Source organism: Cervus canadensis, chromosome 21 (genome assembly GCF_019320065.1).
Source record: "Cervus canadensis isolate Bull #8, Minnesota chromosome 21, ASM1932006v1, whole genome shotgun sequence".
Lineage (NCBI taxonomy): Eukaryota > Metazoa > Chordata > Mammalia > Artiodactyla > Cervidae > Cervus > Cervus canadensis.
In genome coordinates, this window is record NC_057406.1 from 41,179,429 (window position 1) to 41,202,943 (window position 23,515).

The following is a 23,515-nucleotide window of genomic DNA, read 5'->3' on the forward strand; positions in this document are numbered from 1 at the left end:
GGTATGCTTTATTATATATATGGGCTTCCCAGGTAGCGCAATGGTAAAGAATATGCCTGCCAATGCAGGTAGACCCAAGAGACACAGGTTTGATCCCTGGGTTGGGAAAATCCCCTGGAGTAGGAATGGCAACCCACTCCAGTATTCTTGCCTGGAAATCCTATGGACAGAGAAGCCTGGCAGGCTACAGTCCATGGGGCGGCCATGAGTCAGACATGACTGGGCACAGCTCAATAAAAATAAATATATTATAAGAACCTACTATACAAGAAACAAAAAGTGAAATATTATAGACACGCACAGTAAAAAAATGTAAGGATTAAAAATGTAATCAAAGGTCTCAGACACCTATTGGCAAACCAGAAACATCCCATTTTCCAAAAGGTAAAAAATGTTACCTGTTTAAAGTCTGGACAAGATACTTTGTTCCATTTCTATTAGCCAGAGATGGTTATTTCTTTTGAAGGAAAGCATATTCATCACTGAGTGAATCAGATACATTCTTCTTCTTGCTAATATCTAGCTGGCTCCTAAGGTTGAAAAAATTAACAAAACTGTTTCAACTAAAGGAAACTGTGTTACTAAGTACTTTGGATGGTGAGGAGGATGAGAGTGATGGCCTAAAATTGATGATGGTGGCACCAGGAATTGTCTATAATGCTTGACATGAATTGTTTTATTTAATTCTGACAATAATTCTATGCAATAGGTATTATTTTATAACAAAGTAAGGAAGGCCCAGGGAGATTCATTTTCCCAAGGTCACATATTAAGTATTTCAGCCAAGATTCAAACTGTGTGACTTTTAAGTAAGCAATGTTTGAATAATGTAGGCCACATTATTACCATTAACCACAGTCAAAAGCAGTACTCTTAAGTAACAGGTAAGAATATATGTCTTAATCAACTGTGTATTTTATCCATGGACAAGAAACTAAATTGGAGAGTAGCCATCTACAAATACACTTTTATCTTGCTTGCCTTGAAAAGAGATAATGGAAATTAAAAAAAGAGCAGGGGTGAGGGAGAAAGACGTGTGATTAGAAGCAGACAAGTATGAAGACATCAGTGAGTAACGTTTTCATTTTAAAAGGTTTGAGACCAAAGATGTCAGGAATCATTTAAACCCACATTACACCTAGTTTGTGGATGAACTGGGAGTAGAACCCAGACTTCATGACAATTTCAGTGCTTCCTATTTTATAAAGGTTTTGGACTAAGATCTTCATTTGAATCTGGCTCTGCTTTCACCAGCCATGTGACTTTGGTAAATGTATCACTTAGTAAGTTTCCTGATTGTAAAACAGACTAAAATAATAGCTCTCCAGTATGTTGGGAAGGTTCAAAGAGATATCATTTGCAAATTTCTCACAGAGTGTCTAAAACATAAGCAGACACTCAATAGTAATTAGTTTCCTGTCCATAATTTTTAATTTCAGCTGCCTTTAGGTATTAGTAGGATACCTTTGATAAAATGTCTTCAAGTCACATCCTGGCAGTTATGTAGAATCACTAATGCTAGGGGTTACATTGATCTATTAAAATACTACCACCTTAAAAAACTATTTTTTGACTGGATGTAAACGAAATAATACTTTTTTCTAATACAGTGCCCTCATATGTAACATAATAGACAAGGATTTTTTTTAAGCCTAGCCATTAAACTTTTTCCATTTTGTGGCTCTACTTACTTCACATCCACAGAGTCGGACACAACTGAGCACACGTACATATAGCAGCACTGTTCTAATGGAAAGTTGGTTTTATCTTCAGCCCTGGTAAACTGAGTCTTTATATAGCAAGTTATTTTCTAACTTTGATGTATGTCAGGATAATTTGGCTCTTTGTACAGCTTGCTTGTTTGATGACCTAATGTCATAATATCATGGCTGCTATCCTTAAAAATAAAATCCTGAAATTGGCGTAAATATGAGATAAGCATTTGAAATTGTCCATATTGCCTCTAATTGTTGACTGTTTCTTTTTTTCCTTTCTGGTCTCTAAAAGTGCATTTGGGTCCTTGGCTAAGGGTGGTGAGCCCCATTGGACATTTACTTACATTTACTTTACAAGTACAAAACCATCCTTGGAAGTATAGAATGTAAGTGCTGCTGCTCAGCTGTTTTCCTGGCAAGCATAACCACGAATTAAAATGAGTGAGAACATGATTAGCCTGATCTTGGACTCTACCCACTGATACCAGAGTCATCAGAATTTCATTTAAATAAATCATTTTCACTGGTTTTGATCTTTTAGTGCTGTTCTGATACCTGAGATTTGTCAGGACAGTGAAATGAAGGATTTAGTTTAATCTCTCTATAATGCTAGAGTAATTAATTTTAACTTTCCTTTTTGATTACTGTCCCAATTAGGATTTTGAACTACATATATTTACACTAGGTTCTTCATAATTAGGGCTAATCAATTAGGTTAGCTCAGGCCTTTAAATGTATCCTTTACCCAAGTAAAGTTAACATCTTTAACTTATATCTGATTCTGTAATGTTTTATTACTGAACCTGAGCTTTTGACATGGAATAGTGGATGATCTAAGGTTTTTATATAGCAAAGTTGCTTGGAAGTTAGATACGCATCAAGTAGATAACTTTTTTCTCCCTAACAGTATACTTTTATTTACTTCAGTGTCAGAAATGCAGTCTTAGATGCTGAAATATAAATAATTTAAAAGAGAGAGCAAATTGTTATTTGGTATAAGATTTATCAGTTGAAGCATAATTATCAAGTATTTCTTTAGGTGTGTTTCCTGTACGGTCTTTCAGAATTTATCTGTTAAATAAGTTAATATGTTTCCTAAATTAAAATTAGGTTGACATAATATTGTATATAGCCTAATTTTATTTTTTTCTAGGTCCATAACTTAGTAGCAATTGAATTGGCTTATATCAACACAAAACATCCAGACTTTGCTGATGCTTGTGGGTTAATGAACAACAATATAGAGGTAAATACAATTTGAATTTGTGTTTTTTGAGAGAGAAAATCTGTTTTAGATCAATTATATCAAATTTACTGAGCAAGGAATAACTATAAGACATTTATGTACCTTATTATTGTCATATTCCAAGAATTATGCTGAGGGCATTACATTGTTTTCTTAAATTTAATCCTCAAAATCACCTGGAGGGATTGTTCTTATTTTCTGCTTATGAAACTGTAACTCAGAGAGGATCTGGGACTCATTGATTTAGTATTTGTATTTGAAGGACTGCCTGGTTCCATTTCAGTTAACTGTTGTTGCAGTTTATTAGACTGAAGTATGTAAAACAATGGATGTTTAAACTTGTTTTTACTTGATTCTGAAAGCTTTGAAGGAAACAATCCAAGAATTACCTAAATTATAGTGTATTTGGAAAAACAGTACTGTTTCACCACTACTATGATTGCTGCATTTCATGGATCCTTTCTTTTTTCCATTTGAGGTTAATGTTGTAGGTTGCATAAGAACTCAGAAGGAGCCAAGGCTGATGGATAGAATGATTTATCTGCATGCATTTTTTTCTCTGCCATTTTTATACAAAACAGTAAAATTTTCTGCTGTTTCATAGTCCAGGAAGACCTCAGTCTTTCTTCTGTATCAAATTTTCTCTTATGCACAGAGAGAGAAAATTGTAAACATGGAATTTGGAAACTGCAAGGGACCTTTTAGTTGAAAAGATGAAGAACCCGAGACCCACAGCTGATAACAGCTGTTACTTTCCTGCATATTTTGCTGGACATTGTTAGAGGGGGAAAGCACCTTCTCTTTAACAGATACAGGGAACTGTTTTTTAGCTGCATAGTTGAGGTAACTCCTATTGTCAGAAAAAAATTCCAGAGAATTGCTGTGGCCCAGCTTCAGTCTCTGATTGGAGAACTAAGGTCTTGCAAGCTGGGTAGCATGGCCAGAAAAAATTACAAAACACATGTAAGTAAGGCACTTGAAAACACTTAAGAAAGTGGATTCTATAACAATTATCATGTTAAAAATTGGCATGTAGACACTTTCTTTAAGATAGGAGTTAGTTCTTGTAACATGGAAACCTTCAAGGAAGATTTTTGTCTGAAACAGTTTTTCTAGTACTGACAAGGTCATTTATGATATGATTTCAGATCAGTATTTTTCTTACAGGTGAATGTCTCTGATTTTAATAACTGTGTCAGAGAACAAACACATAGATACTCTCATTTAATCTTTAGAGCAACCTTATAAAGGTAATGTTAATAGACTAGGAAACCGGGGCTGAGAGTTAGTAACTTGTTCAGTTAACAAAGCAAGTAAGCCAGCTCTCCGGGGCCGGCTAAGGTCATAACTGGTTGGTAATGGTTGGTAATAGACTAGCATGAAAATTTCTGGTCTCTTGATTCCTCTGCCTTTTGCTTTGTGTTCTTCTTCAAAATGTACATTTAAATGCTAACTTGTAATTCTGAAAGTTGTTAAAAATCCATATATTTTTATCATTTCCTATATTTTTTATCACTAGGTAAGTGAAAAGTTAGTATAATTTGTTACAAAATTTTCTTACCCAAAAACAACATTGTGAAGCTTTGTTAACTTACACCTTTTTTGCAAGTCTGAGTGTTCATGAAATGCTTTCTACTCAGGAGCATTTTGACTGCATTTAACTTAAATGCTTTTCTGCTGTATTTGATGCTGCTTGTGAGCCAGTATTAACACCTTCGTCCTTCTGTATTTTCATAGTCTTGCACCTATTATGGTGCTTTACATACAGTAGGTGCTATTGGTTTGAATTTACAGTTTCTTTAGTTTGGTACCAGAATTATATTGATGATATCAACAAACTAGAAGAGTGGCAGGTGATCAGTCTGTTAAATTGCCCAAGTTATAGAACAGACTGTCAGTTTCTAACACTAAGAAAGCAGAACATTCTTATAGATATTTCTTACTGTTTTGTGAGAACTGTGTGAATGTAACACAAATGTCAGCAGGTTGGAGTGATTTTTAAAGGCTTTGCTTAAGTTTTCTGTGATCTGTGTACTTCAGATTCTATATGGTGTGTTGAAGGCTTATGTACACTTTTATGTGGGAACAGTTTAAATCAGTGATTCTTAACTTAGTGGGAAAGGCAGAGATGATGCTGGTCCACTGCCCCTCCCTTGAGAATTCTTGGTACAGAAAGCCACTATTACTGATGTTGTATTTATCCCTCAGGTATGTTGGAGCAGAAAAAAGATTGAGAAGCATCAGGTTAAATGATTTCTTGTTTGTTTCAAAATATAATTATGGTATGAGTCTCAACAGTGGGAGGATATACTGTTAGTTATTCCATACTTTTCAATTAAGCTGAACATTTTTTTTAGTAGCTGACATCTCTTATGTTCTGATAATCATGAATCTTATGCTTGCTTGTGTTTTATAGGAACAAAGGAGAAACAGGCTAGCAAGAGAACTGCCTTCAGCTGTATCACGAGACAAGGTAAAAAATGTTTTTAAAGCATATTCCCAACCAATATGCAGAGATGGATTGGTGAGCCTCAGAATATTACTGAGTTCTAGGAGTAATTTTTTCTTCTCACTTTAATATTCCATTAGCATATTTGAGTAAAGGTATGCAAGTTTCAGAACGGCTTTGAGTAATTTAAAGATTAAGCATTTATTCCAATGTATTAAAAATATTTTATCTTTAAGTATCAAGGCTTTTTGAAGAATTCAGTGACTGTCAACTTTGTAAAATTAGTTGAAATGACTAATGACTTTATTGTAACAAGAGGCTTTTTTGGAAAGGGAAGATGACAATATTTGCGTACCAGGTTTTAGTTTCCTGTAATAGTTGCATATATTAAAGTTTTTGTGTAAAAATTTGTTACCTTGAATTCTTTACCAGAAAAGATTTTATCAGCTTGTAAAAATCAAAATGAAGCTTTTGGATTTGAACTTTTCTTAGGAATTCATCTGAACAAGTCTTAAACAAAGGTGACAACAGTGACAATAGTACAGAAGATAAGGCAAAATAAACATTATGTCCCATTTTTGTTTTTCATGGGGAAAATTCGTATTTATAGAATGTTTCTGAATGCATTTTTGGCATCCTTGATTTTTTTTTTTCCCTGAATTTTTTGCCTTTAGTCTTCTAAAGTTCCAAGTGCTTTGGCACCTGCCTCCCAGGAGCCCTCCCCTGCTGCTTCTGCTGAGGCTGATGGCAAGGTCTGTTCTGATTCTTAATCTAAGCCTGCATGCCTAATTTGGTGCAACATAATCATCTGGAAACAATACACTGAATAGCAGAATATTAATATGGGATATTGTGCTAAGATCAAATTTTAGTCTTAATAGAAATTTTGAATCGTTTAACAGTGTATTTTCATAACATAAATTTGTTAACATGCTTTTGCTTGCAATATAGAAGATGCACACAGAAAAAGAATTTAAAGAGGAAATTATCCTGCACTTTCTGAATTTCAAGCCATCGGTATTTAAATTTTGGTTGTTAAAATGCATGTTTTAACATATCTTTTAACAGTTAATTCAGGACAGCAGAAGAGAAACTAAAAATGTGAGTCTTGCTTCACAATGAAAATGTTGGTACCCCTGGTTTTCAGAAACACTGTCTTCAAAACCATTGAAGAACTTGTTTGTAACAGTGGCATCTATCTCTCATTGTCTTTGTTATGTTTAATGTTTCTCTTATTCAACTAACTTCTAAGATGGTATTTATTCTAGTTTTAACATTGTTTTAAATAATAATAGCCTTTCCCACCATTTTCTGTAACCTTCAAGAATAGTGTTGAATTTAATATTTTGGTAGGGAATTAAAATTCTGGAGGTGAAAATTGTACTTTTGGACTTTTCCTCTTTAAAGGTTCTGAGATCTGTCCAGTGCTAACAGATGGTCCTCTTAGGCTTCTTTCTTATGCTTTCTTACGCACTTGTCACTTCCTTCTTATGCACTTGTCACCCTAAAGCTTAACATATGCCTCAACAGCTTAAGCAAATTCAGAGCATAGAGGGGGACTGTGAGAGTTTGAGACTGTTGTCAGTTCTTGATAAAATAACCTGTAAGTTATTCAGACCCATTCTTATTTTTATTTTTGCCATTCAGCTCCTTTCTTTATTTATTGTCCAGGTTTAAGATTCTGAACCTCAGATAAAGCCTTATAATTAAATGTCTTATCTTCTCTCAGCCCACTGTACTAAGATCTTAAGAGAACCATTTAAATCATTGCTTTTTATTTTACTCATGGCTTCACCTTGAATTTGCTCACTCTCCTTAAGATTTCATATGTAGGTCTATCACTCATGTATGGTTAACAGGCATTTAGAAATACAATTACTCATTTGAAAAGTAGTATATAAATATTCCACCTATATATTGATAAACATCATCTTTAATACATATTTTAGAGACAAATTTTGAGCAGTGTTTTGAATCAAAATGATACAAAAAACATTTAACAATTGCTATAACACTGTTAAATTTATATAAAGTCATTTTTATTTCTATAATTCTGAATGCCATTTTATCTTCATTTTAGATTGTAAAATCTTAAAGAATATATAAAAACATGTCTTAAATATTGATGAATTAGTGTTCCCTGTTACCTTAAACAGTCATTTTTCTTTTATAAATCAAGACTAACAGATATCCTAAAAAAGAAGGTGCAAAAGCACTTGTGATTAATGACAACACTAGATTTCTTTTAGCAGATCCTTTCTCAAGGGTATAAACATTGAGGGGACTGATGTTGTGTTTGTCATATTCCACATTTTAGGCAGCTTAATGTCATCATTGGGCCTTCCAGGTGGCTCAGTGGTAAAGAATGCACCTGCCAATGCAGGAGACGTGGGTTTGATCCCTGGGTCGGGAAGATCCCCTGGCGGAGGAAATGGCAACCCACTCCAGTATTCTTGCCTAGAGAATCCCATGGACAGAGGAGGCTGGTGGGCAACAGTCCATGGGGTCACAAAGAGTTGGACATGACTTAACACACACACACAAGCATGCATGCGAACTCATAGAATCATGAGTGTGTTCTTGTTTCTGTTAATTAAAGCATTCCTACTTTTATCCTGTGACTGTAAGGAACATAAACTGACTTGAGAAATATATAAAGTCTTAACTTTTGGAGACATGAGTTCACTGAACTTTCAGAGAGATCACAGTTCAACAGTGTTTAAAGTTACTTTGAAGAAATAATGTGAATAGCAGTTTTGGCTCTCCTTGTGCTTTTAATGGCCAGTCTTGTTTTTAAAGGGTAGCTCATATTTTCTCCACAGTCTCTAATGTTAGAGGTTGGAGAGGAGGAAAAACTTTGAAAAGTTAGCAAGTAATAAAAAGGGAATTTAAGATCCTGGCCAAGGCCTTGCCAGCAATTTAGAACAGGACCTCTTATTTAGACAGCTCAGGGTTCCAGTTGTACATGCCAGTCACCATCTCTTTCTGACCCTGCTATCTCTCTGAATAGATTAACTCCAGATGAGTACTAGATGGGTATTCTCTTTGACTCCTATCAAAAAAAATTAACTTTGTTTAGATAATGCCAGTTTGATATGGTTGGTACAGGTCTTGGAACACGTTTTTTTCAGGTTGCATCTGGAGGTGGTGGGGTTGGAGATGCTGTTCAAGAACCAACAACAGGCAACTGGAGAGGAATGCTGAAAACTTCAAAAGCTGAGGAGTTACTAGCTGAGGAAAAATCAAAACCAATTCCAATTATGCCAGCCAGTCCACAAAAAGGCCACGCTGTGAATTTGCTGGATGTGGTAAGCTGTAGAATTTGGTTGAGGACAAAGAACCAAATTACCACGAAAGCATTTTAAAAGACAGAAGGAACTGGTATCTCAAAAACGTATTGTTATGTGTTGTCATTTCAAAATGGCACAACAGTAAATTTGTTCTCCGCTTCACCCAATTTAGCCAGTACCTGTTGCACGAAAACTGTCTGCCCGTGAACAGCGAGATTGTGAAGTTATTGAACGACTCATCAAATCATATTTTCTTATTGTCAGAAAGAATATTCAAGACAGGTTAGTATTATGTATATAAACCAGACTAGAATACTGCTGGATAATTTCTTAATCGTTTTGAAATATATGTATTTTTAAAAATTTAGGTTTTTATTCTCAAAGAAATGGATTATTTGATTGTTTTGCAGTGTGCCAAAGGCAGTAATGCATTTTTTGGTTAATCATGTGAAAGATACTCTTCAGAGTGAGTTAGTAGGACAGCTGTATAAATCATCCCTATTGGATGATCTTCTGACTGAATCTGAGGACATGGCACAACGTAGGAAAGAAGCAGCTGATATGCTAAAGGTAAACTGTGAATTTTTAAAAAATTTTCTTATTTGGGCTGTAGGTATAAACATTTATTATTTAAAATAAAATTATTTAAAATTACAACCCAACTTATTTGTGTTGTAGGTATAAACATTTTTATTTAAAATGCTTTAAATAATATTTAAAATATTATTTAATATATATATATATATATAGTCTTTGTATGATGGCTGAATATTACTCTGTTGGTACTTGATTCGATTCAAATTTCAGCAAAGATATGAATCAACCACATATAAAGTGGAGAGATTATCCCATATTAATTCAGATTCTTTGGTATTATAATTTAAACATTTATAATTTTTATCATCTTCTTTAATGCAGGCATTACAAGGAGCCAGTCAAATTATTGCTGAAATCCGAGAGACTCATCTTTGGTGAAGAGAACTATGTAATCCTGAGATTTTGTTGACTTGTTAGTACCGCCTACTTGAGTAGAATTTTATTTATGAACTCCTGTGTCTTGCAGTGATATGAATCTGCTCATGTGAAGACTGGCTATAAACTGAAAATTGTACTCTGTATTCCAGAGCAAATCACACATTTAATCCAAATAATAAATGGCTATTTCTAAAATTTCCTAGTATATACAAATACATCAAGTCTGTCTTGTGACAGTTTCATTTGAACTTAAAAGGAACCGTTAATAGTCCTAGCGGTACAGCAGTCTGTCTGTGAATAAATGACCTGTGTGATATGCTAGTAGTCTTAAAGCTGCTGCCATAGCCCTTTGAGAAGAATGCACCAAGACGCCATTTCATACGACTACGATGCATGCACTATATAAACCGACCTGGCTTTGAAAGAGATGGGTTGACAAGTTACTCACGTAGTCACTGTTCCAATTATCTTTTGATTTAGTTTTATTGAGCTTCTCTGCAACCTTTGATGTGTCTGTAAGAAAGCTGAACACACGAGAGGATCTGTAACATTGACAGTGATGTGATGTGCATAATGTGTAGCTGCCGTCCTTCCACTTCTGGGTCCACTTTCCCCTGGTGCATTAAAAATTAAAATACCTTTGATCTTACTTAAACTTGGAAGCATGAATTATGTTTGTTACTGCATTAAGAACCAACCATCTAGACTTGATTATCTGGTAAGACTTGGTCATGACCATTTCCTTTTAGTTTTTAGAAGAACTAGTAAATTCTCCTTGGCTTTCAAATATAATAGTAGTAATCCAGTAATCCATTTATAAATTGGAGCCCACAGACCACACTTCAAGATTCACTTGGAAGAGGGTCTTAGAACCAAATACTGTACTGATTTTAAGTATATCTTCTTTCTCTAAGTATTAGTTGGTAATAAGTTATTACTTTTGCTTCACACCAACAAAGTAGATTAGAATAAAGGTACTAAAATAATGGTGGGGCTTTATTATTCACAGAAAAACATCCTGATACACACATACTCCTAAATGCTCTCAGAGGGCTGGGAGTGAGGTTTAGAACATGAACACATTTTACCAAAATTCCCCAGATTATTCTTGATATGAATCACATGATGAATTTTAAGATGAATTCTATATTGCAGATATTAAATTTATTTTTATGTTATGACATTTATGAAGAAATACTGGCAGGAACATATGAATGTGTGTCACCTTTAGCTAATGATGCTGTACCAAGAAACAACAGGATCAGCAACTGATCTCAAACATAACAGATTCAGTCTGGTGATACAGGACTAAGAATCTGTTAGCAGTACCATCTTCATAGAACACATGCTTCCAAAATGTTTATTAGCATACTTTAAAATCACTCTGCTATTATTAAGCATACGTTTTGAAATTATAGCCATCCATGATTCATGTATTTGAGATAGATCAAATGATTACCATTCTAGTCTAACTTTTTCAATTTGTAAAGGAGGACAGAACCTTATAATGCACCTTTCTCCAGCAAACTTCAAATTGAAAACTACCTGCTATGGTAATGCACGTGTTAGTACTACACACCATGTACAAAGAAAAACAGGCAAGACAGGTACAGAAAGAGGAAACCTCCTTTTGTTGGCCCTTAAACCGAGTGAAGTTCTGAAATGTAGAGATGATCTCTGACTTACAATGGATACCTGTATGTTCTCCCTTTGTAAATAAAGCTGCTGGTATGAAGTGACATTAAAAAGCTTGTCAATAAGTGAATTCTTCCTAACTGTACTCCCAGAAGAGTACATGAAAATCTACTTTGGAACATAGCGATATAGTTTATACTATATAAAAGTTTAATGACTTTTTTTCTTTTTAGATTTTTATAATTGACTGAGGTTTTATTTCCATTTTTTTGCATATGAAAATGACTTGCTCCAAATAATCCAGGTAGTAAATAGCTAGAATTTGAACTCTAAAGCCATGCTTTGCTGCCTGTAAGATTTTCTAGAACAAATCTGATTGTTAACTATTTTGTGTGTATGTGTGTGTTTTACTTGATCCTCAAGTGATCAAGTGAAATTAAGGAAATCAAGAAAAATCAATGATCTGATTTTTTAGATGTTGCAAACGGTTCTGGAGAATCAACTTGCCTAAAGAACGTAGAGCTTAATTTGACTGAATCTTGATTCCAGATCCTTTAAATTTGACCTGAAAACTTCCCTTCCTGGAATATCTTTTGATATTCTCATATGTTTGGATATCTCCGTGTATATATTTTGCCTCTATTTTATCTTGTTGGTTACTTAACTTTTTGGTTCATTTCAAACTGCAATCTGCTGGGGACAGAAGTTGAAACTTAAGACTAATTTAAAAGTTGATATAAGACATTGCTACCTTTTTTACTGAGTTAAAACAAGGCTAATGAGTAAATTTAATTTCATGGAAACACAGGAGACTGGAACACTGAATTATAAGCTTTCTGAAAAGTCACGTACTGATTTTTCTTCAAAAAGAAACTATTTCTACTGTAATTTCTAATGCTGTCTATGGCTTCCTCTAACTTTTCTCCTTTTTCATAGAATTTGCTTCCCAAACAACAACAACAAAAATCCAGTGATATATTTACCTGATACAAGAGCAAGGACAGGATAGGAAACTTAGCATTTACTTTTTCATAAAGCATAATTATTAAAAGAGATTAAACCTAGAAATCATGCTTTTCTGTGTTAGTGTTTAATATTTAAGGATCAGAAAATAAAATATTCCACAAACTTAACCAACCTGTATGAACAATGAAATTACTCACAGAGGCCTAGAATATACTCCATTCTTTGAGTTGCATAAGTGAAGATATAAGTTTGTATATCTTGATAATGAATGATGATGTTTGAACACCAGAAGGATTTTTCATCATAGCTGAAGCCATTTTATAATGTAGAAGTTCCTTTTTCCTATTTTAAGTAATGAAAGTCCATTTTTAAGAATATGTTGTCCAACAACTAAAACACTCTCAGGATTTGTTACTTGTTTGTGATTTATGCTGACTCCACCTTCTGTAATCATCCGATACCTAAAAATAGAAATGTTTAGTAACTAGATAAATCTAATCATTGTTGACCACTCCCAACAATACACATATATCATTGTTTCATTTAAACTTCAAAGGCTAACAAACCATTTAGCACTGAGTTGTTATCTTCATGTTTGCTAGATTCTGCCTCCCCCTTAGTTCTTCTAAAGGAACAGATGGAAAAAATTCAACTAAAATTTTAAAACAGGCTGAGCAACCCCACTATGCCCCTCAAATAAAGATGATACAGGCTGAGCATGAGAGAGGCTGTGTGAATCTGTATACTTAGGGCCTCTGATCTTGTGATCTTCTCAAACTGACTATCCCTGAGCCAACTGATCCCAGCCTATTTATGCAACTGTGGTCCCTTAAACCAATTCTCTAATGCTGGAGAAAAAACTTACCAGGTTAGACTTAATAAGAGAGTACAGTAATACTGTATAGAAAATTTAAGTTATTTTCAGCAATAAGTACTCTCAGTTTTCACTTTATTCTCAGACTAACCTAACATCTATAAGGAATGAGATGCCATTATCGGAAAACACCATCTCTGGAAACACATGCTATGAAATATAACTGTGAACCTAAAAGGTAAATAAACTTACCCTCGGGGACCATCTGGAATGGCATTTGCTTTGCGGCATGTATCTAGGACGCTTGTTCCAGGGTCGAGAACTAATTCAGAAAATGAAGCTTCTTTAAACAATTCTTTTAACTCTTGATCAGACATGACTTCCAGTGCATCTATGCTGCTGTGATAAAGGGCTTGGGTACACCTGGAAAACATGTTTTGAGAACCACATCACGTTGACAGCTTATACAGATCCGTGTCTACTACCCAGTAACCAATTATGAAGTGCCCGTTATATTCCAGATGGGAAGTTTTCCAAACAGCAACATTTATCTTGTATAATTTATAAGCTTAATTCAGGACAATCTTTTTTCCTAGTAAATGAAGGCTAGTATTTTAAGCCAGTTAACATTGATAGTCCTTGTTAGTGGTAAAAAGTAACTCTAAAACAGTGGCTCCAAATGTTCTGCAGTCTCTTTAACTAATTAATCAAGTGATCATTATTCTACAAGGTCACCTTTTAGCAGAGGCCAGCCCTTCTTGTCCATGAACAAGCTTTGTTACTTCCGCAGCAAGTCGCTTCTGAGGACCCCGCTTTTCTGGCTCTGTGACATGCAGCTGCATGATGTGGTCAATCTCTGGAAGAGGCAGAAAAGTGAAGAGCTTCAGGTATCTTTGGGGTGAAAAAAAAAAAAAAAAGCCTGTTAGAGTTATGTAACACAACTAGTTTTTGTCTCCCCCCCTCTATTTTAGATTATGGAATATAACATGCAGAAATGTACCAAAAATATGACAATAAAACAACATCACCCTGATTGAAGATTTACTTTAGCCATCTTTGTTTCAGATACTTCCTTTTTAAAAGTAATAGTCTAGACACAGATGACCCCATCCCCATCATATATATGCTTCTTGCTCCAGAGACATCATCAAAAATGCTCAGCTGGATGATTCACAAGCCGGAATCAAGGTTGCTGGGAGAAATGTCAACAACCTCAGATATGCAGATGATACCACCCTAATGGCAGAAAGTGAAGAGGAACTAAAGAGCTGCTTGATGAGGGTGAAAAAGGAGAGTGGAAAAGCTGGCTTAAAACTCAGTTTTCAAAAAATGAAGATCATGGCATCCAGTCCCATCACTTCATGGCAGATAGATGCGGAAACAATGGAAACAGTGACAAACTATTTTCTTGGGCTCCAAAATCACTGCAGATGGTGACTGCAGCCATGAAATTTAAAAAAGACACTTGCTCCTTGGAAGAAAAGCTATGACAGTGTATTAAACCTAGATAGCATATTAAAAACCAAAGACATCACTTGCCCACAAAAATCTGTATAGTCAAAGCTGTGGTTTTTCCAGTAGTCATGTATGGATATTGAGAGCTGGACCATAAAGAAGGCTAAGCACAGAATTGATACTTTGAAACTGTGGTGCTAGAGAAGACTCTTGAGAGTCCCTTGGACAGAAAGGAGATCAAACCAGTCAATCCTAAAGGAAAACCCTGAATATTCATTGGAAGGACTGATGCTGAAGCTCCAATACTTGATGCAAAGAGCAAACTCACTGGAAAAGACCCTGATGCTGGGAAAGATTGAGGGCAGGAGGAGAAGGAGGCAACAGAGGATGAGATGGTTGGATGGCATCACTGACTCAATGGACATAAGTCTGAGCAAACTCCAGGAGATAGTGAAGGACAGGAAAGCCTGGCGTGCTACATTCACAGGGCTGCAAAGTCAGACATGACTTTGCAACTGAACAACAATAACAGATACACAACAGTGCTCCTACCCAAGGAAGCACGATTGTATCACGTCCCCTCACCCTTCAAGGTAACCACTCTCCCAGCTTTGATGGTAGTCACTACTTTGTTTATATTTTTACCATCTCAGTATGCCTCCCTAAACAGCGTCACTTAGTTTTGCCTCTTTTTAGACTTTATATAAGCAATCATACAGAACATTTTTTTTTTTTACTACTCTGGCACATCAGATTTCCTTGGTGGCTCAGATGGTAAAGTGTTTGCCTACAGTGTGGGAGACCTGGGTTTGATCCCTGGGTCAGGAAGATCCTCTGGAGAAAGAAATGGCAACCCACTCCAGTACTCTTGCCTGGAAAATCCCAAGGATGGAGGAGCCTGGTGGGCTACAGCCCATGGGGTCGCAGAGTCGGACACGGCTGAGCGACTTCACTCACTGGCACATCATGATGTTGGCAATGCAGCCATGCTGCTTTGTGTGCAGCTGCTGAATACAGCATCCCACATTAAAAATAGTTCACAATGTATGTATTTTGGTGTGGATGTTTTGTGTTGTTCCTACTCCTGGACAGTAGTTAATGGTGCTGCTACGACTATTCCCATGTATTTCTCTTGGTGCACTAATCTGTCAGGGATGTGCCCGGAAAGGGACTGATGGTATTAACACAAGTCATAAATGCATTCTACTGAGCTGGTACAGCCACATATTTTTCCAAGTGGTTCTATATGTATAATATAAGTGCTTGACATTAAGCTTCTGACTGCTTAATGCCAAAGTATCCATTTCAAAGACACTGATCTCAAATAAACAACTGCCAATTGTATGTCATCAGTTCACTTCAGTCTCTCAGTCGTGTCCGGCTCTTTGCAACCCCATAAACCACAGCATGCCAGACCTCCCTGTCCATTACCAACTCCCAGAGTTCACCCACCAACTAGGCAAGGAACCAGGCTACCCCCACCGATGAAAATCCCCTTTTAGAAAACCCTGGGTAACTGAGATAACTGACTGCCTGAATGACCCCTCCCCAACCTTCCCACTCCTTAGTTTTCGGTTTTAAATTAGCCAGTGAAGAGTGAACCTGTGGAATCCTAGGCACCCAATAAAGGCAGAGCCCTGGGTGGGTCCTCCCTCCCTTTCTGTCCTTGACTCACTGTGTGCCTGTGCCCTTCAGACACTAAGTAATACATTTTACTTCTTAAGGTTCCCTGATGATTGTTGCTGAGGCTTGTCTTATAGTCATAAGGACCACAAGTCTAGTCTAGTCACAAGTTTGGCTCTGGCCAAGGAAATGTCTGTGGGGGCTCCCACAAGCAGTACGGGCCCAGGTGAGGGCCGCCTCCCCCTCCCCTGCCACCAGGCATTTCTAGCTGATGGTAACACTACCAACAGGTTGAGGCCCACATAACTGGCAAAGGCAGGACTGCACGACTGCCCTTTAGCTTTGACTAGTTTACTAACTGGATAACCCAGATAGAGAACATGTTTGCAAGGATAGCAATGTATGCTGGAGGTCCATAATGCTATTATGTCTTTTGCATATTGCCTCATGTTACCTCAGTTCTCATCCCAAGATGTCACTGCTGCCACAATTCAACAATATCCGCAGTATTGTGATCAACAATCAAAGTCATGTCCTCTAATGAGATGATCAGACCACTAATTATAAAAGCCTTGATTGACTCCTAGTGTACATGAAGGTCCTTGACATCTCAGGGTAAGGAGAGCTATGGAGGGTGGAATGGATCCCAAGGCTATTATCACTGCCCGACCTGAGGCTCTGAGTGCAAGGCAAAGGAAAGGATACTCACATACGTCAGGAGGAGAGACCTGCCCTGTGAGTGTCATACTGGGACTACACTTCCTAGCCTGGATGAATGAAACAACCCTGCAACAGGAAAACAGCAAAGAAAGGGAAATACAGCTGAAGCGTGCTGTTCCTCTGTCCCCCAAACCCGATGGGACACCAAGGGTTCAGAATCTGGTGTGATGTTGAACAATGGATAAACATAAATGCTCAGAACGTCTTGTGCCAATGCCTTGTAAGACCCCTGAGGAGGTACAGCAGCTCCTTGATAAATCAGAACCCCTATGGAGGCTTCCTGGGCGTTGCTTACTGCTGCGTGTACCAATATGCCAAGGCTCTAGTGTTATGCTCCAGACGCCGAGGGCTTTCCCAAAGACCCTGTGGTAACCTGCCATTGGAGGGATAGCCCAGTCCTGGGGAGGATGACTGGGACACCCTGAAAAGGGAGGCAGCCACCTATGAAGAAGGCTCATGGGGATGTCTTCCACAAACTTTCTGGTGACAACATGTAAGATTAAGGTAATGAGAATCAGGAAGTAAACATAGATCAGACATTATACCTTAACTGAAATTCTGTGCATGAGGAAGAAAAGGAAGGAGTTGACTGGCAGTTGCAGGTTTTTGGAACCTAAATTGCTACTCATTGCTGCTGAAATGCATCAGCTGGCTGGTATCTAAAGATCCTAAAATCTACAACCTTCTCAGAGATCTATCTGTCCAGGATACATGTTTCCTTCCTCTAAGAAACCAAAGATCTTGAGTCCCCTCAGATTTCCCCTGAATGGGATAGAACAAAGCAACATGCCTCATGAGATACCCTTGCCACCAATGGAAAGGCTGACTGGGTTATAGGCCTCCAGTGAGGATGAAGAGGGAGAAGAAAGGAAGGCAGATGATCCTAGAGCCACCAGTATTGGTACCAGGGCCCTCCCTTGCCTCATCTGGATATTTTACTGCCTGACTCTGGGCCCATCCTTCTACCATGGTGATTACTGCTAGAGGCTTGTCTCCTGCAGTGCAAAACTGGCATGGCCCAATTGGTTTATCATTTCTATGACCAGAGTGACTTCAATGACCCCCTCTTCATTCTAACCCTGAATCTCTTTGACCCTAAGTCCAGAGAATTCTTTTTACAAGGTGCTCTGTCTAATCATGGGGTAATGCTTGTGCATTTTACTGGGTCTGTCAAAACCATTCAAAGGGCACTGGAGAGCACTGACAGGGTTCCTAGACATGGAGGAAATGTGTACTAGGCCTTTTCATGTTCTGGAGGCAACACATCCCTCACCTTTTACCAATTCTTTGCCACAATCACATGCAAGGCACCACCTTTCACTGGGGCAAGCCCAACAATACACTTGGGAAGCTGCCCAGCAGGCAGGCCGATGAGCCCTACCTTTAGTCCCATCTGGCTCCACATTCCAAGTCCTTGACCATATCTGATTATGTCTCCTTGGAGTCTCTGGACCAAATATAAGTCTACTTGCTTTCCTATGGATTTTGGATTAAGTGGCTAACCCCAAAGGATTCTATGGGTTCTTTTAGAAACTGAGGCCCTAAACAGCCCCCAACCAATAAACCACCTAATGCCCTGGGTTAGAGACGCACCCTTGGTAAAATGAAAATGATACCTTCAGGAGAGGGCTAACCTGGATATCAAAGCTTTTAAAAATTACAGGAGAATGGCGCTTCCCTCATGATCAGCTCCTTGCCTAAGAGCCTTCTGGAGTTGGTAGTGGTGCTCCTGCTGCTCGGGGAGTCCCTTGGGGCCAACTGTCTGAGATGGACAGGGAGTCCATATTCTTAACCAATGACAGCACCACCATTGTATGTATGCACTGCAGCTAGCTGGAGGACTGCAGCATTCCCCCTGGTCTCAGGGGACTCTCTAGCTGAAGAAGGCAGTCCTGACTCAGCCCAACTGGCACAACTTGTAGCTGTTCACTTAGCCCTTGAAAGTGTAAGTCGCTCAGTCATGTCCAACTCTTTGCAACCCCATGGACTATGCAGTCCATGGAATTCTCCAAGCCAGCCAGAAGACAAGCTGTTCCCATTTCCAGGGGATCTTCCCAACCCAGGGATCAAACCCAGGTCTCCTGCATTGCAGGCAGATTCTTTACCAGCTGAGCCACCAGGGAAGCCCTTAGGAAGCCAAAAAAAGAGAATGTTGGCAGACTTACATTTTCATATACTCCTGGGCTACTGCTAATGACCTCGATTTGGTCTGGCCAATGGCTAAGGGACAATTTTCTCATATAAGCCAAGCCTGTTTGGCCCAAACCTGGAAGGAGTCCCTAGTTCCTATCATTGCTACTTATGTTTCTGTTCAGACTACCTGCTCTGTGTGAGCGTGCTAAGTCATTTCAGTCGTGTCTGACTCTTTGTGACCCTATGGGCTGTAGCCCACCACTCTCCTCTGTCTAAGGGAGTCTCCTGGCAAGAATACTAGCACCACCTGCTCTATGCTAGAAGCCATTTCAACAGCACTGCAGACTGTTGCAGTACTAAGCCCGCCACACTCTGCCCAGCACACACCCTACCAGCTCAAAAAAATGGGCTCCTTGGGTCACTAAGGAATTCAGGCCTTAACAGCTTGGGCTCTAGTGAGTGGACTCACCATCATCTTCTTAGCAGCAGCCAAAGTTGTAACAGATGATGGTATTCTCTGTTCCCAAACCAATGGAGGATATTCAGATGGGGACATATTCCCTAGGGAGACCAACCGTGTTCCCATTGGCAGTTAATTTCACTGGCCACTGCCCTTTTCTCCTGGGGCCTCCAGATACGCCTTCAGTCTTCAGACTTCTCTGGATGACGCAAATCTCTTGCCTCAGTAAATTTATTTTTGTTCCCTTTGGATTGCCAGGCATTACTGACTCTGACCCACTTTACCCCTCCAGAGACTAAACAATGGGCTTTCCAACATAATATTTTTTGGAATTTCCATCTAGGTTATAGCCCCAGGCATCTGGCCTCACTGAGCATCATCAACCTCCTTAAAGAGATACTCCTAAAATTACTCTCAGGCAATTGGTTCCCAAAATGAACTGAACTCTTGCTCCAGACCCTCATCTTGCTTAATTCTCACCTGTTGGGCCTTCACATCCTATATACCAACTATTATACACTCACCCAAATCCCACTGTTGGTCCCCTCTGGCAATCCTCAAGATACCCTCTGAGAGAAGTTTTTTCCCCTACTCAATAGTGTTTTTTCATGTTCTGTAGTAAAGTCTCAGATATTTAAAAAACTTAAGAATTATTCCTAAATTATTTTTGATGATCATTATGGCAAATGGCATTTTTTGTGAAAAATTCACTTTTTCTTTGTTGCAGGTGTATTTCTCATTAATTTATATTCTTCCAAGAGTTTGACATATTATGAAACAATGAGAAAAATCACTTTAAAAAAGGACCTTCTTTTATGTTAAAGAAAAGGAACTTTAGAGACAATGGTAAAATAAAAGTTTACGATGAAAGGAGTAAAAAACTAGAATATGCAAGTAATTATGTCCTAAGTACCTGCTAGATGTAGATCATAAACTTGGCTCTAACTTTTTTAGTACCCACAGTGGCTTTCTGCTTTAACCAACAGTGTTTAATGACAATGTTACATGATGTACTGCCTTAAATAGAATCTACATTAAAACAAAAAACCCAAAAAACTATGAAGGGATGAAAGGTACAGAGAGAGTCAATGACTAAAATTGTATCATGAGCTTAATGAACTTAATTTTTTCCAGCACACAATTATTAAGAACTCACCTTTCTACCAAATCATCTTGTTGCCTGAGAAAAAACTGATACAATTCAAATGGAGATGTCTTATCTCTGTTTAGCCAAACAGCATTGCCAGCAGACTTGCCCAGTTTCGCTCCAGTTGTACTTGTAATTAGAGGAACAGAGATTCCAAACACATCTTCTCCAGTCAACCTGTGCATAAAGAAGAACTTTATTATGTGCTTCAAGCTCAAGTGGTGGCAGATTCTGCTAATCATTCTGACTTCAGTGTGGTTTTTTGCTCTAAGAAACCTTCCTTAACCTTCTAAACCAGGATTCTTGTCCATCTTTCTGCTTTCACAGCACCGTATTTTGACATTCGTCATTCTGAACTGCAACTGAACCAGTGACTCTGGGCAAGCCAAGGGGAAATGCCACATAATTGGGGCCTAGAAATTTTTAAAGGTTGGGTGGGAAGAGGAGAGAAAACTAGGTGAAGGTGTGGTCAGGTAGAGACACTAAAAGAGGTATTTTTAAAATGAGAATATGAGCTAGCCCTGTATTTCATCTCCCTCAAGAAATGCCATTACAGATACATTATTCGCAAATATTTGGTGTTGAAAAAAATTTTTTTGAGATGCCACCCAATGACTAACACTTAGCTTCAAGGAAGGTGCATAGCAAAAGCAGAAACTACTCAAGGTGGCCCAGTCACGGTCAGATTATAAACAGTCTTTCAAATTAGAAACACAGAAAAAGCTTCTTAGAAGCAGCAAACAGGTACAATCTGAATCCTGGCTAGGGGGTCTATTTCCTTCAGAGCTCTAGAATATATCCCACACCTAATATCATTAATTCAGCACTTAAGTTCTCATTAGCCAGTGATATAAAATTAACTCCGTTAGACTCTTAGGGGAAATAAAACCAACAAGGGCTGAAACAAAGGGCGTCACTCCACAATACTGACAGTGCATTACAAGCTATTTGTGTGTAATTTATTTGACCTAAGATTTCTCCCGGCCTATAGGCGCTTACTTGTGGATGAACTCGTATCCAGACATGATATTGCCCAGCTGATCTGATCCACCCAGCTGGACCCGGCATCCATAATGCTGGAACAGGTAGTAGAAATCATAGGCCTGGAGCACCTGGTATAAAAACTCGGCCAAACTCATGCCTTCGGGGCTCTTGAGCCGAGTCTGCACACTCAGCCTGCTCAGCAGTGTTCCCATGCGGAAGTGGCCACCCACTGCCGCTAGGAAGTCCACCAGGTCCTGCTTCTGGTACCACGCCGAATTGTCCAGCACGGTGAAGCTGCCCCAGGTCCGCCCATTTGCAAAGAGCTGCTGGTGATTAGTCGCCAGAGCCTTTAGCCCTTGGCTCAGGGCACGCGCGTTGCTTTGCACGCGCTCCGCATCCAGCGCCTCGCGCGCCTTGGTACGACCGCTTGGGTCTCCCAGGCGCGCCGTGGCGCCTCCCACCAGCGCGATCACGTTGTGGCCCGCTCGCTGGAAATGAAAAAGGCCCAAAAGCGCCAGCAGATGCCCGACATGAAGCGAGTCGGCCGTTGGGTCGAAGCCGCAGTAGATGGTCTGGGGAAATTTCCCCCCCGTGCCGCGGTCGAAGAGCTCTGGGAGCTCTGTCTTTGTACCCCTCTCGGGGAAGAATTCCTTGAACAGACCCCGAGCCTTCTGCACCGCCAGCAACCCCTGAGCGGCCGAGTGGGCCTCACGCAGCCCCAAGGGCAAGACTCCTGACAGGCCTTGGGTACCAAGCCACTGGCTCCGGGAAATGCACCGCAACATGGGCGCCGCCATCTTGGCGGCGGCACGAAGGGAATGCTGGGACCTTAAAGGCCCATCACACCCCTCAGTTCCCGCCTCTTGAAATTCCTATAGAATTTGTCAGTGTTTTTCTGCGCATGCCCAACTGAGGCGGAGCGGTTAGTTATTGATCTCCTCAGCCTTTGAGTTCTGACTTCCTGGGTGGGGTTTTCGCTAAAAGTCGGGTAACCGTAAGTTCCGTAGACCTTATTTTCCTCCTTGGTAACGTGGATGTGTTTATAATAGTTCCTACTTCAGAGAACCCATGTGAGGATTAAGAATTAAGACCTGAGAGTTCTAAAATATTATTTTTTGTTTAAACTTAAATTACCGTTTTCTTGTCACCTAAGAAAAGTCGTGATGCACAAATTCTTTGAAATCTTGGTCCTATGCAAAAATTTTTTCACAGAGGTTGTGAGAGGTTAGGAATTGGTTTAACCTCATGGAGAGATACTGAGGTGGCTTGGAGATGCAATCAATTTCCTAATACCAGTTCCCAAAAGGATGGGAACACCTCAGTCACCAGTATTTATTAGCTTCGCCAGGAGGTGGCAGTCTTGTCTAAGCTATAACCAGATATAATCCAACGAATTAAATGAAAAGGCCCTGTTTAATTCATTTACTTCAATTACAGGTAACTAAGTGGGGCACAGCTTTGGCATGTGAGTGCTCAGTCGTGTCAAACTCGTTACAACCCCCATGAACTGTAGCCCGCCAATCTCCGCTGTCCATGGGATTGGAGTGGGTTGCCATTTCCTCCTCCAGGCGGAAGTTATGACCAATCTAGATAGCATATTAAAAAGCAGAGATTTTACTTTGCCAACAAAGGTCCGTCTAGTCAAGGCTATGGTTTTTCCTGTGGTCATGTATGGATGTGAGAGTTGGGCTGTGAAGAAAGCTGAGCACTGAAAAATTGATGCTTTTGAACTATGGTGTTGGAGAAGACTCTTGAGAGTCCCTTGGATTGCAAGGAGATCCAACCAGTCCATCCTGAAGAAGATAAGTCCTGGGTGTTCATTGGCAGGACTGATGCTGAAGCTGAAACTCCAATACTTTGGCCACCTCATGCAAAGAGTTGACTTGTTGGAAAAGACCCTGAT

At 38.9% G+C, this 23,515-nt stretch overlaps 2 protein-coding genes across 11 annotated transcripts in view; one reads left to right on the top strand and one right to left on the bottom strand.

Moving 5' to 3' along the window:
• The window catches only part of DNM1L (dynamin 1 like), a 66,373-nt gene extending 56,043 nt beyond the window's left edge, over window positions 1-10,330 (top strand). For 3 of the 9 annotated variants that reach the window (XM_043439862.1, XM_043439860.1, XM_043439869.1), the window contains 8 exons: window positions 2,869-2,961; window positions 5,378-5,434; window positions 6,085-6,162; window positions 6,479-6,511; window positions 8,542-8,718; window positions 8,873-8,982; window positions 9,111-9,270; window positions 9,619-10,330. In XM_043439862.1, coding sequence (XP_043295797.1) covers window positions 2,869-2,961; window positions 5,378-5,434; window positions 6,085-6,162; window positions 6,479-6,511; window positions 8,542-8,718; window positions 8,873-8,982; window positions 9,111-9,270; window positions 9,619-9,675 — 765 coding nt within the window. In that variant the 3' untranslated portion in view covers window positions 9,676-10,330. The remainder of the gene's footprint in view (window positions 1-2,868; window positions 2,962-5,377; window positions 5,435-6,084; window positions 6,163-6,478; window positions 6,512-8,541; window positions 8,719-8,872; window positions 8,983-9,110; window positions 9,271-9,618) is intronic. The other 6 variants (XM_043439867.1, XM_043439865.1, XM_043439864.1 and 3 more) reach the window with 3 other exon arrangements.
• On the bottom strand, window positions 305-22,493 carry YARS2 (tyrosyl-tRNA synthetase 2). 2 transcript variants are annotated; one of them, XR_006264088.1, is made up of 6 exons: window positions 21,628-22,493; window positions 20,638-20,805; window positions 13,826-13,981; window positions 13,343-13,513; window positions 12,474-12,737; window positions 305-530 (listed from the first exon to the last, which is right to left on the bottom strand). XR_006264088.1 is itself a non-coding variant. In XM_043439870.1 (5 exons), exons 1-5 carry the CDS (start codon window positions 22,407-22,409, stop codon window positions 12,578-12,580), a joined length of 1,437 nt encoding a protein of 478 aa, XP_043295805.1. In that variant the 5' UTR covers window positions 22,410-22,493; the 3' UTR covers window positions 12,428-12,577. The 2 variants fall into 2 exon arrangements, 1 of the variants encoding a protein (XP_043295805.1); XM_043439870.1 differs by lacking the exon at window positions 305-530 and having other exon boundaries at window positions 12,428-12,737.
• Window positions 22,494-23,515: the final 1,022 nt, after the last annotated feature.

What these genes read in the sequence shown, in the direction of transcription:
- YARS2 (XM_043439870.1), bottom strand. Translation starts at nt 22,409, where the DNA reads ATGGCGGCGCCCATGTTGCGGTGCATTTCCCGGAGCCAGTGGCTTGGT. An exon ending in CAAGATGATTTGGTAGAAAG is followed by an intron (nt 13,982 to 20,637) that starts GTGAGTTCTTAA and finishes TTCACCCCAAAG; the next exon opens with ATACCTGAAGCTCTTCACTT. An exon ending in ATTCCAGATGGTCCCCGAGG is followed by an intron (nt 12,738 to 13,342) that starts GTAAGTTTATTT and finishes TTCTATTTTTAG; the next exon opens with GTATCGGATGATTACAGAAG.